At 40.8% G+C, this 14129-nt stretch overlaps 1 protein-coding gene across 1 annotated transcript in view; it reads right to left on the bottom strand.

Moving 5' to 3' along the window:
• Nucleotides 1-453: 453 nt before the first annotated feature.
• LOC139466708 (ras and EF-hand domain-containing protein-like) overlaps nt 454-14129 on the bottom strand; it is a 45209-nt gene continuing 31533 nt past the window's right edge. Inside the window, 15 exon segments of the mRNA XM_071248341.1 lie at nt 454-1648; nt 2435-2511; nt 2998-3117; nt 3933-4047; nt 4159-4240; nt 4673-4811; nt 5324-5548; nt 6505-6653; nt 7587-7729; nt 8487-8539; nt 8541-8567; nt 8728-8830; nt 10107-10175; nt 10631-10824; nt 11406-11501. Coding sequence (XP_071104442.1) covers nt 1549-1648; nt 2435-2511; nt 2998-3117; nt 3933-4047; nt 4159-4240; nt 4673-4811; nt 5324-5548; nt 6505-6653; nt 7587-7729; nt 8487-8539; nt 8541-8567; nt 8728-8830; nt 10107-10175; nt 10631-10824; nt 11406-11501 — 1692 coding nt within the window. The 3' untranslated portion in view covers nt 454-1548.

Genomic DNA, 14129 nt, shown 5'->3' with positions numbered 1-14129 from the left:
GGAATATGAATACCTGGGCCGTATTTCCTCTGTAAAACAGTACGCTTCACACCACGCTGGAAGTCGTGAGATCCAACGTGAACACTGAGATTCGTTATGATTCGTTAAACATGGTCGATATTGTCCCGCTAATTACAAGATCACGTACAAAATAGAATGATAGTAATTACTCCTAAAACTATAGTGAAAACTATAAATATAAATATCAGGTAAAACTTCAGTATCAAAACATATCTAAAGTATTTACATATATAGATGTGGAGACCCACGCCGACTGAGATAAATTTGGAACTTTATTAAGATATAAGTTAAGTGTAATAACACCGAATATAAGCAAATATCGGAAAACTGGACTGGGGGACTGGGTTTTATCATAGGTGAAGGGGCGGTGAGAATGGCCTTAGGATTGTATCATATTCTGTCACCCACCCCCACCACCCACACCCCACCCCCACACCCCACCCCACCCCCAAGACACATACACATAACAAGTAACACTTTTTCATGACCCAATTTCCTTAAAGAATGTTCAAACTTTTAAAAAAAACATTTATTAGAAAATATAAAGCTGTGTAATTTTTTCATAGCGCCCCCTCTTTCGCTGTGTCATTTATTTATGACCTCCCCCAACTCCCAATCTCACGCCCAACCCCACCGCACCCCAACTCCCCTATGATAAACGATCAGTCCCTTCGCAAGAAAACTAAATTGATGAACAAATTAAATCATATTCATACATAGGTCACGAGCAACTGTGGATCCTACATGTCAGTAAAATTGAATTATGCATTATATTTTGCAAATGTAAGCAGAAATTGATAATCTGTGAGACAAATAACAACTATGTACATTAATAACACTATACAAGGTACAAAGGTATATGTCTAGTCATATGTAATATGGAAGCACTCAAATAAAGCCAGTATAAGCATGACTGGGGGATATTAAAGCATGTGAATTGGATACGTGTGTCTTATAATTGGCATATATTATTGGATTAGACGTGCTTGCATATATTGCTTGAATGTCCCACTGACCTCATAGTAAGCGGGTATATACATTACAATCCCGTTACCATTACCAGTGAAATCGTCCCGATGATAAAACTTTCATATTAAAGACACCCACCGAGCGGTCATTTTAAGCTATCTTCCTATTTTTATCTTCGCTGTGTTTGTTGTTTTTTCTAAACCAGACCTAACGCTGGTGTCGTGTGCAGAAAAGACATTCCTGACGTACGTTGGTCACGTGTTACTTTAGGTCTTCCAGCCTTCTTGTATCGCTCGGTGGCTTCCTTTAAGGAATCAGGATTGTGACAACATCTTCTTGTCTATGAACCAGTATTGTCCGGAAACGGCATATCCCGATTAACGGCATTTCACTTTCGGTGTCTTCTTAATGTAATTTCAAGAAAATAATATTCGATATTTACACTGTGTCCACATACTGTCACATGAACAGTTTCGAATAGGATGTAACAGATATATGCCTGGAATTACGACATCCCACATTGCACTAAACGTCCGTCTGTCTGTGTGTCTTTCCGCCCTATCGGCTGCAGCAGGAGGTGCTTTTCTTCACCATCTTCATGTCCTGTAGCTGCATGCCCACGTTCTTCACCTCTATGTCCTCATTCGTGCGCAGTAATCTGTCAAAAATAGTTCCAGTATCAACCACAGTACATTGATATCAATAAACAATATAACGAGAAAACTGTTGTTTTTATTTTTGTTTTTTACCCTCAGAGGGAGAGGAAATTTACCGTATGCGTACTCTGACTCTTGTATATGTAGCAAATCTCAACAAACGTGATAAAGTGGCGTGACAACGATGACGGAGGTGTTTGCATAGTGACGTGACAACGATGACGAGAGTGTTTGCATAGTGACGTGACAACGATGATGAGGGTGTTTGCATAGTGACGTGACAACGATGACGAGAGTGTTTGCATAGTGACGTGACAACGATGACGAGGGTGTTTGCATAGTGACGTGACAACGTTGACGAGGGTGTTTGCAGAAACTAAGTCAGCATATCTTTATAAATAACTTTTTTTTATTTCGTATCACATGTCAAATTCAACACTGATTGAAGCGTACGCATAATCTCCAAGAGCACGTTGATGAGCGCCACTATTTCTACTCAAAGGAAGTTAACGAACACCCGATGTCATATGACTATAGTTAATCTGTCATGGCCGTTGATTACTGCAACACACAGGCTTCAAACTGTATGTGTTCTTTTACTTGTTTGGGGTAGTACGTATAACCAGTGACGTTTGTATTGTTTGAAACAATAAATATATATCGACCATGAAAATCAATGGTAGATCGCTAACAATTCACACCAATGGGCACACTAATGTGACGCTAACGTAACGCGAATGTAACGCTAACTTAACACTAACGAAACGATAACGTAATGCTCCGCTTACCTAGTTAGTTCTATGACTGCCTCTTGTATATTTGATCCGTCCTTAGCACTTGTCTCGATAAACAATCCTTCATATTCCTGAAAATGGAACAAAATACAATCACAATAGCAAGACATAAGCGCATGCACCGTCCACTCTTAAATCAGCTTCTTGGCTCAAAGCAAGATTATAAGTCAACAATTGGGCATCCCCTAATATGGCAGAACACCTAGATTTATTACCACTCCTATCTGTCCTATCTTGGACTGGAAAGTGGTGTTTTACTGTCTAGGTCTCATTTAAAACATCAATTATATCATTTTCTTAAATTATATCATACATCTTTTTTTTTTAAATCAACGAATAATTAGTGACGTCACTAAATATTCATTGAAAGCAAGGATTGTTTTCTTATCATTATCTGTAACTATTATTAAAGAATTCATACAATACAGAATAAAGGTAAATAGTCAAAAACGACTCATGGAATCAGTTTTTATAGTGGACGAAATACAATTCGAATTCAACTCCAACTGACAACACATCCAGACAGGATCCTTGCAGTGTGTTTGGGAGTTACCTACCCTTGAGAGCCTTGACCCGTCTTCAAACCGGACAACTCGTCGGCCCTGTTGTTGCATCTCGTCCCTGATGTCAGTCTTGTTGGCACAGAACATGATAGGGATCTTCTTCATTGCGCCATCCTGAGATACCAGTAACCGAAAAGGAATCATGGTTTATCATGGAACTCTGTAAATAATTAGTTGCACATAGTGCAAGAACTACGGGGGACTCTTAACCACTTTATTAATCATCAAACTTTATTAGCAGCAAAGACCTTGATTTGAAATGTCATTATGTACACTGGACAACGGTCGCAGGCCATGAGGCGCTGCAACTTGCTGTACAGAGTTGCCTCCCTTTTCTGTGATAGGATCAGCTCGTCATGGGATCGGATCACACACTGAATATGATCGTCGCTTGTCAGCACCATAGGCTTTTACGATGGTATCACCCAATCGGGAATCGGGATTTTTTCCCACATGAGTGATTGAGGTGGTTTAAACGCCGCGTTTACAGTATTCCAGTTAAACCACGGCGTGTCAGCTTAATCTTTGGGGGGGGGGGGGGGGGGGGGGGCAAGTGGCGCAGGTCGGTGAAACCCACGAGCACGGGCATGGTGCTGACAAACCAAGAAACATAATCGGGATGATCCGGAACAGATTAGTTTCATGTATAGTGCGATGGTTGCCCGAATGAGCACAGAAGCACACCGTCGGGTGGAGGATATGTTTTGAAATATCTCTGTAAGTTAATGTCAGAGAGTTTAGGGCCGACCATTTAATATTCAAAGTGAGCTATGATAATGCATTTCCTTCAAAACGGAACAAATCATTCTGGTCCAAGATACCCACTCAGAATATCAAATGGTCGGTTCCTTTGTAGCACAGAGTTATGAAGCAGGAGGGAGGACAGGCCACATCTAGTATAATGGGGGTCAACTAACTTGTTTACAAACCTCCACAGCTTCCACCCAGTCGCGGACGTTGAGGAAGGACCGCTCGTAGGTGCAGTCGTACAGCAGCAGAACGCCGTCAGCACGCCGGAAGTAGGACTTGGCGATACTCCGGAACCTGGGGACAAAGGTCATACATTACAGTTGAAGTTCTACCATCAGAATGAGGACATATGATTGGAGGGTTTTTTTTTGTCCTTGAAACTGACCATAATCCAAAGTAACTGACCTCTCCTGTCCAGCTGTGTCCCAGAGCTGAAGAGCGATGGTACGGCCGTCAACTTCAATCACCTTGGTCTGAAAGTCCACACCTGTCACAACATACACCATAATGTAGACACTAAACATTTCAACATACACAATGTAGACACTAAAAGTTTCACTATACACAATATAGATACTAAACAATTTATTTAACCATTGCTCGCTTAACAGTTCACGGATTGCAAATGCAGTCAAGTTTGACATGGGTAAGTGACCCCTCTTCAACAGTATGTCGGATATATCACGGTGTGTCAGCTTATTGAGAGAGACAAAAGATCAAAAGAAAAGGGCTTCGTTCACGTCTACCATTTACCGGGTCATAACTCAGGCTAACCCGGGATTCGAACCCACGATCGACAGAACCAAAGGCTAAGAGACTCAACTCTCATTTTGTCACCTTAGACCACTGGGCCAACCGTGGTTATAGTTATTGTTCAAGCAGCTTGGGTGTTAACTTCAGTACAATAGATTGGACGTACCGAGTGTGGAGCTGAGGTTGTTGACGAACTTGCCCTTGCACAGCCTCATGATGAAGCTGGACTTGCCGACCGCAGCATCTCCGGCAAGCACCACCTTGTACATCCTCTCTGGTTCCTTCGATACCCTCACGCTGAGTACCTGTCGAAGAGAGATTAGGGAGTCAGTTGGGTTTGACGCCGCAAGGAATAGTAGGGGGGCGACCATTTGACATTCGGGGGTGGGGGTGGGTGGGGGGTGGGTGGGTGGGTGGGAATTTGTATCAAGATTCGATATTTTTTCAGATACAGCCACAAAGGAAGGAATATATTTTTGTGGCAGGCAATTTCGGTTTGTTTGCAACAATCTGAAGCATAATGATTTTTTTCAAGAATCTTTGGGGGGGGGGGGGGGGGGCTATTATTTTTTGATAAAATACCAGGCCCCCAGTATGTTAAAACAAAGAATATAGGTTTCTGGCACGCCTAGGGGACGTAACTCTTAACAGTGAATGCCGGCCTTTGACGAATGGGCCCATTGAACAGACATAAAATGCATCAGCTGGCGATGAGAGATATACACATGTCGACAAAATATACTCAAAAGCAAAGTGAAAAAACGTTTTTGAATTTTATTTACAAGATGAATATCGTCGTGGTTTTCTATCGAATTACCTGTTCGGGAGATGTCTGCATATGTCGTCTTGTGGATCCACGATTTCCTTTCGGAGATCGGTTATTTCCCGTGTCGTTGGTCGGCAAAGATCGGAGACTGCCACGTGACCCTCGACTTCCGGAGGAGCTGAGGCGTTTACTCTGCATGGTCCTAAAGAGTTCGGCCTCTGACCTTTCTATGGCGGTCTCTGCATCTGTTTCCATCTCGTCGTGGGAGTCGAACTCCTGAAATAACATCAACATATCTAGAAAAACACAAGAAACAAGGTGTCCGACGTGGACTGATAACTGTGCACAAAAAGACCTTAGATCTATGACAGCACTATGGGAAGTATAGGAGTTACGACAGTCGCAGCGCTGACGCCCCTTGTTTAACAGGGCTCAGGTCATTAAATAATTACAGGGTCTCCATGGTCATGACGTCACTTTTAAGATGCTTTAATTTCTGTATTTCTGTTACTAGAAGTTCAGTCAGTCCCAGACGAAGTTTTCGGCTAAATTACAAAATTCTGCGGTATATTCTGAGGTAAAAACATAAATACTTTCCCCTAATCAATACAAACTCATTCTTTTTCTTTAAAATGTTTAAACTCTTGTATTTATGGTTAGATATATGTAGTCATAATACCACAAGCACGTTTAAAAGTGAGAATTTATTTATTTCAAATTTCGGTTTATTGTTGGATTCATAGTTTGCATGTTCCATTCGCATGTTAGATGTTTGGATATCATGTGGCGATTTGTCGGCGATTCTGCGGTAAGCTACATTTTCTGATAATCATCCCGCGATCGCGGAATTGCAGAATACGTCAGGTCCTGTACAATGGCTTCTGTTATATTACAGCCTCACGGATAACTACAGCGTTCAGTTGAAATGAACAGGGATTATTCCGTGGGGATCATCTTTCAATCGCTCACTCACTCACTCACTCACTCACTCACTCACTCCCTGGTACGCTCTTCCAGTCGCTAGTTATTTTCCGATACACCAATTCATAATGTAGAAACCGAAAGATCTATTCTAATCTTCCAAACAAGTCTATATACAACTTTAAAACAAACTAACAACTTTAGCAAACAAACAATTATTTATGCTCCACTGATATTTTGTCCGGACTGGGAATTGTATTAAAATCATTCTGGTAACCATGACAACCTCATCAGCGGCGTCACTCACTCACCTCCTCCTCCAGCATATTGCCTGGCTTTAACCGCTTCGGCCGCCGGGGGAGTGAACGGGCATCGCTCTCGTAACTCAGGCACTCCGACTCGGTGTCCGGCTCGTTGTAGTCCCGCATGGTGGAATGACCACTGTCTGAAAAGCCCACGACTGAAAATATATAACTGACCATATCTACAAGGTAGATGCTTTGATTGCAAGGATACAGTATCTTGCTGGAATATATACAATGAAACCCCGTTAATCCGGATGAGTGACGCAGGGGCTTTAAGTCGTATGCAATTTTATATGATAATAAATACCCCGAGTAAGCGGTCAGGACTTCTGAAATAGTTCGATGAAGCCATTAGTGCATTATGTATAGACGTTACCCCAAACGTGCCTTCGGAATGCGATTTTTCCAAATTAAAGGGTTTTATTTTGCTGAATGGATGTTATCATGTATTTAGGTGCATGAGTATGCCCTGTTAACTTTAATTCAATATGCATACAATAAACTGTTCACTATTTTAGTAATATATCTTCCTGGTTTCCTTGAGAACTGGATTCTTTCTTTATTTTCCATTCCCCATCGTCACATCAAAACTATCCCTGTAGCTACCAAGCGATCCTACACTTCACTGCTCCGTTTAGACATAGCATTCACTTGCCATGGTATAGGTGTTACTAAGGGGTATAGGCCTATAGTTGTTGGTAGCCATAGACACTAAGAGTTTCAGATACACTAACTACTTTCCGGAGCCCCTTCCAACATCCCTACACCACTCCAAAACTACAGGCCTACATTTACAGTGAGTGAGTTGAGGAGTATGGCTTTTAGCAATATGCCAGCAATATCACAAATGGGCTTCACACATTGTACCCCTGTCGGGAATCGAACCTGGGTCTTCGGCATGACGAGCGAACGCTTTAACCACAAGGCTACCCGACCGCCCCTCCTTCATTTACAACACGCCCACATTTACACTACGCCCTCATTTACACCACGCCCGCAACATGCCAAAAGTTACTCCACGCCAAAGCCTACACCTCGTCGAAACAACGCCTACACTCAACGTATAGGTGTGTAGGTATTCAGCTTACCCATTTCTTCGTCTTCACAGCTCTCCAAGTGACGAAGTCGTCGTAAGGGCGACACCGACGACACCTGCATCATATTGTGTTCCGATTCACAGATCTCCTCGGCCAGCGAGGAGTTGACACTGGCAGTTCGGTGATATTGAGGGCTGAAAAGGGAGGTCACTCTCATTCGATCATTACAATCGGACAATGGCAGGAAGAGGTTTGTATGTTGTGATAGAAATTGAACAAGAAAACTTGTGCGATGTATCAACACGGCGGCAACAAATGATCATGAATTTATTAAAATTAAAATTGAATTAACGATAAAATAATGACCCAAAAGTTTTTACTCAACACAGTCAGATTTGAAATAATATGATTTCAATGCATTCGCTCTTTGCATCTTTCGCCATGTTTTGGCTAACATGCGATTACCTCCCTTACATACTGAATTTGATAAACACGGACTGTAGTTGTAAATAGGCACTTTCGCACTGTCTCCCTTCCATTATTGTGGTAAATCTTGCAACAAACGTCGTGCATTGCAGGGTTTATAAAACTAAAACTGAACACCTAACAACATATAGGGAAATGTAAGATAACGTCGAAATATGACATGTTATAAACAGTTGATTAAAATAACTGAAATGCATGTACCTTCTGTAAAATTACCAATTAGTCCTATAAATATTTCGGAAAACTATTTATAAATAGACCAGCTACAAATAATTTAAGTCACTGGATTTTGATTTTGCAGAATAGAAACATCAATGATGAAAAGTTCATCCATGAGTGATTCCTTGGCCGTGTTCATAACGTCACAGGCTTGAGTGTGCCACGTTGAGCCGAGGAACATTGCGCTTTGTAAGTCATCGATTATTAATGACTTAATCAAAAGTCTAAAGCACGTCTAAAACTCACCCGGCGGTTTCGAAGTAGTCGCTCATCACTGAGCCTTTCCTGGGGGGTCGGGGGTGATGTGCTGCGTCCACTGGCCGCAGACTAAAAAAACGAAACATGGAAATCATGTATCGTTTTGGTCCATGAACAACAGTACATGGATATTATTATTATTATCATCATTATTATTATTATTATTATTATTATTATTATTATTATTATTATTATTATTATTATTATTATTATTTAGCTGAGGACGTACATCATTGGACAGTGTTCGTTTATGGCACGTCAGTTTATTTTGAGACGTCTCCAGTGATTCTCGCAGGTTGTCGTTTGCGTCGAGAAGTTTCTGGTTGGTCTCGCTGAAACATGGAATATGCAAATTCATCATTATATGATAAATTGTTTTGAAAAATTTCAGTCTGATTTTAACACACCGAAGCATTCCATAGTTCTAAAATGAATTCTACCAATTGCGAATACCTGTGTTGCACGCTCCAAACATTGTTGACAAATTTAATTTTAATACCTAAATTTAGTTATCTAAACACAGTTCTCTGTATGACAGTTCTGACGTGACCCGCTATAAGGTGTCCTCAGATCTTTGTTTGGCGGTGGCGAGCACTAAGATATCATTTTAATGAGATTGCACAAGCACATGTTTTCTTGGTGTGCTGAGAACATATATTTATACACTAGTCATATCATCGATCAAACGATGTTGCAAAATAGTTACATCTAACGCATGCAATATCCATCTTCAATCTTGTGCCATGACCATCATTCATGTTTTATCTTATCGGCAATTGAATTGAATGCCATCTACATCATAGTACCCATTAAAAGGGGGTTTGGGGCCAGATACACCAGATTTTTTACCAAAGCTTAATAGCAAGGCCGACGTACTATCCTCATATGGATATATTTATTCTACCTTGCTTAAGATAGTCGTTTCTGATTGGTTACTGAATGAATTGTTTCCCATGAACCCCGTTGGAAGATCAGGTATAAATTGCATATACCCGCTGGTAAATTCCGAGCTCCTAATCCAATGTATGATTTTAGTGTATCGAAACTGAACAGTTCAATGCACCATTCGTAACCTGCAAGAAGACTCGTCCCCCTATCGATGAATGTTATGTGCGAAAATACGACCAGCCAATCAGAATGCGCGTATGATTTCAAGTTCTTCGTCAAAGAATCGCTCAGAAATAATTTTTGATTTTACATATGTCTTGCATCTAAAAATATACCCAGGACACAGTTACATGTGCTAAATCATACTGTATAATTCCGCATGCCCAGGTGTGCTTTAAATTGCATCTGAAATATATGTAATATATTGGGAAATATATGTGAACCATTACGCAACGAGTTGACAATTGTTTCAAATGCCCGTTTACGCCAAGATGGAACCCGGTCGCAAAAATGGCCATGATAGAGGCTATTTGGCTTGTCCCGGAATAACACGAGTTGGTCACGAATGTTCAATGCACATGCAAGGGCGATAACTCTGGATAAGTTTATGCCATTAGCCCGCCGTCAAGATGCCAATTTAACGGGTTCATTTTAGAGGGGTATATGGTATGTACCCTGTATGTCAGCCATGTACCGGTGGACTTATACTAATTTACTTACTGTAATATGTGAAGTTGACGTGTGAGGTTGTCTTGTTCTCGAATGCAATCCATCACTGTCGTCCTCTCTCTGAAGCATAAAGTACATATGTGAAACTCATGTGATGTTTGTTTGTTGTTTAATACCGCACTCAGCAACATTCCAACTATATGATAGCGATCTGTAACTAATCGAGTCTGGACCAGTGATTGACATCATGAGCATCGATCCACGCAATTAGGATACGATGACATGCATCAACCAAGTCAGCAAGCCTGACCAACTATCCCGTTAGGCGCCTATTACGGGTTGCTGAAGGCCTTTTCTACCTCGGATGTTTACGGGTCATGTAGTTGTCATTATTACCATTATTACAATCATCATAATCGTTTTTATCGTGAAATCATTATCATTTTCTTTAGTGGTGGTAGTAGTTGTGGCGGAGGCCATAATTATATTTATTTATTCTTGTACACATGACATCATCACCATCATCATCAGCATCTCTAGTATTAGAAGAGATCAAAATCATCATCGATCCTCACACTTCCAACTCCCGGCTCTTCTCGTGGAACTGCTGTTTGGTAGAGACCAGCTCCCCCTTGACCAGCGCCAGGTTTGTCTGCGTGTCTGTCAGCTCGCTCCTCAGTTGTCTGTTCTCCAGCTGATACTCCTCCACACGTGTCTTCAGACTGCACATGTACTCCTCCGTCTCCCGGCCAACCCTGTCGATACCCTCCTGTAATACAGCCATGGTGGGTTAGTCAGATGGGCTTGACGCCGGGTTTAAAGGGGTACTATGCTCAGCTATTTGGCAGACCTAGCACAATCAGTGGATTCAAGTCGTTCAAGCACTTCTTTGGTTTCCTTCTAACAACATATTTATGCTGTATTTAATGATAATGATTACCCTAACAACCCAGAGAGAACGCCCCAGTTCCACACATGGCACTTCTTTCACAGTCCAGGCTACACTGAATATTGGCTCCAGAACGTAGAACATAATATTTTAGTTTTATCACGGCGCGCCAGCTAAATGTGGGAGGAACGCACAAATTGGCGCAAATCTAGACCATTCCTACTTCGGTGAAATCTACGAGCACAGGTTTAGTGCTAACTAACCCGAGCTTATAGTCAGGGCAAATTCGAATCTGTGACTCGAACCGAGATCATCGGATCCCATCATGGCTAAGGGAAGTAACTACATGAAAATGGAGAAAATGTTTCTGCGGAACAAAAGGCTCTTGTAACCCTTTGTTTTACTTCCATATGTAAGGGGTTAGTAAATTCCTTGGAAAGGATAGAGTTGAGTGTACTTACGCTCTGCATCCTCTTGAGATTCTGCTGCAGCATGGCTATCTCAGCATCCATCAGCTGCTTCATCTCTGCCTTCTCCTGGTCGGATCTTTCCATCTCCTGTCAGGTAAAGCAACATATACAGCGTTACAAGGAGCTTCAAGGGGCCCATTGAGTGTTAATGAAGCATTATTTCTGGAAGATTCCAGTTATTATAGGGGCGGTGGGGTAGCCTAGTGGTTAAAGCGTTCGCTCGTCACGCCGAAGACCCGGGTTCGATCCCCGACATGGGTACAATGTGTGAAGCCCATTTCTGGTGTCCCCAGCCGTGATATTGCTGGAATATTGCCAAAAGCGGAGTAAAAGCATACTCACTTACTCAATCACTCACTCACTCACTCAGTTCTTATAATATATAAAATAACCTCGGTATAGAAATGGGTTTAGTAGGTCCAGGCTTGAATATTCCATGAGCTCATTAATTTATGCCAGCAATTGAAGTCAGCGTTGCAAGTGACTATTTTAAATCTTAGGCTCACTTGTGTCCCTTCGTGCAGTGGGACAGGGTGTCATCAGGGGTTACTGGTTCGAGCCCATCCCACCCTAAGTTACATACAACCTGATGAATTATCTGCCTAATGGTCAATGGTGTGGGTATATTTCAATAGGGGCGGTCGGGTAGCCTAGTGGTTAAAGCGTTCGCCCGTCACGCCGAAGACCCGGGTTCGATTCTCGACATGGGTATAATAAGTGAAGCCCATTTCTGGTGTCCCCGCCGTGATATTGCTTGTATATTGCCAAAAATGGTGTAAAACCATACTCACTCAATCACATTTCAATAAAACGTTCATGAATACATAGTGACATCGAGCTATATGTAATAATATTTTTATTTCATAACAGAAAGCAACGAAATCAAAATGTAACTGTCCATGCGAGATGGTTTAGTCCTGAAAGATTTAAATGGCAATGCATTGGTGTGTAACCCAGATGTAAGATATTAGTTTGAAGAGGTATTTAAATGCAGTAACGGTTTGATATATGATCATCATGTATTTCAAAATTTGTGCATACATGTACATTTTAATATCCAAATGCGTCTATATATGCATCAGAGTTTAATCAAACACTCAAACTACATATGATATTTATTCTAATTGATTCCATTAGCCGTACGCCAGGTCCAAACACAGCTGACATATGTACAAATATATAATGTCAGCTCCACATTCCTTATCAACTAACAAAACAGGTTTATAGATTGATAAGGTGTGAGCTGCATTCTTGCGATAGAAATCTATACAAGTGGCGAGTTTTCCGTTGAAACTGACACGATTCCGTAACAGCTGGCGCTGCTGCGTGAGTCACCATCACCCAGGTACAGCCATGTATACCATCCCTATCAGGCGGCGCTTTGATGTCTTGGTGGCGGCGCTTTGATTGTTTATGCATTGTTTTCCGTCATATGTTCAGACAAAATAATTACAATGTGTCTACGTTTGCACAGGGCATCTCTACTGGGAAAATGTTTGGCAATGATTATTTGTTTTCAACCTGTTATTGGGTGGAGCATCCACACTATGGCAGGGGCTCTATCTGGCGCACCAAGCTCGCATTTGTTTCATTGAAAAAGAAAATTAAAACAAATCTGTAATGAAAATTGTAAAATTGCATATGACTTTTATATAAAGTTCAATCATTGTGATTTTATTTTGTGACAAAATGTGCGACAAAACGGATTTTTGAATTTTTCATTTCTATAACGCACTTCATTGTCTTTTTTCGAGAAGTTTGAAAAGTACCGTTTGTATATTATTAATCATAACAGCTTGTAATCATTTGAATACTTTTGATAAAATCCATGACAATTTTTAGATGTTGATGTCCTTCCATGTGATTTTGTACTAATGTATATCAGCGATCTCAGTGACTGAAGAAACTAACCATTTATAGTAATTATTACCCGAGCGTGTTTCCGTATGGTAAATGTCAAAAAATGTATTGTATAATGCGAGCTTATCTCAAGGCTACGATTACAAACAAGAAAAATAATCTCTACATCATATAACATCTTTTTTTTATTTAATTGATGTTTAAGATGTAAATCCACTCAAACAAGTAGCTATATTTCTAAAGCTACTTCTTTGATAGAAATTACATTTTATGATTCTCGTATGAATATAAATGTTTGAGTGAACCGCGCAATGTATTATTGTCAAATGACTTACGGCCATGTTTCGTCGACAAGCCATAACTAAGCATATTGGGAACGTTAGTCAATAGTTTATTGAGAAAGAAGGCATCGAATTGATATTTGGAGCTTGAAAGTAGTTCCTCATTTACATATTTATCGGATCATGATACCGAGTTTATCGGCTTGGTTTACTGTATCGGTAACACAGGCCTTTATATGATGTAATTATTTATTAAATATGAATAGAGGCTTATGTCTATGGAACTTACGACAATGTTCTTTATCTCATGTAATTGTAAGGACAAAGTAGTTTCACAAAACATATTTGAACGTGTAACATAGAGAGGAGTGACCTGAAACTGTCCTTCGAGAAACTATTCGAGGTAGATTTCAGTATCGATCTGATATGACAAAACACCGACAGACTGCCATCTGCTGAAATCTGCTGACCAGACACTTCTGATATACTAAATGATCTTATAGAATCCTGACATTGTTGGACTCCATGTTTAATTCCTATAATGTCTAACATGGTCTATTGTCCCTGTGGTACC

Source organism: Haliotis cracherodii, unplaced genomic scaffold (assembly GCF_022045235.1).
Source record: "Haliotis cracherodii isolate W230 unplaced genomic scaffold, xgHalCrac1.p SCAF_19, whole genome shotgun sequence".
NCBI lineage: Eukaryota > Metazoa > Mollusca > Gastropoda > Lepetellida > Haliotidae > Haliotis > Haliotis cracherodii.
The sequence above is the reverse complement of the archived record's forward strand: the minus strand, read 5'-3'. Positions and strand labels throughout refer to the sequence as shown.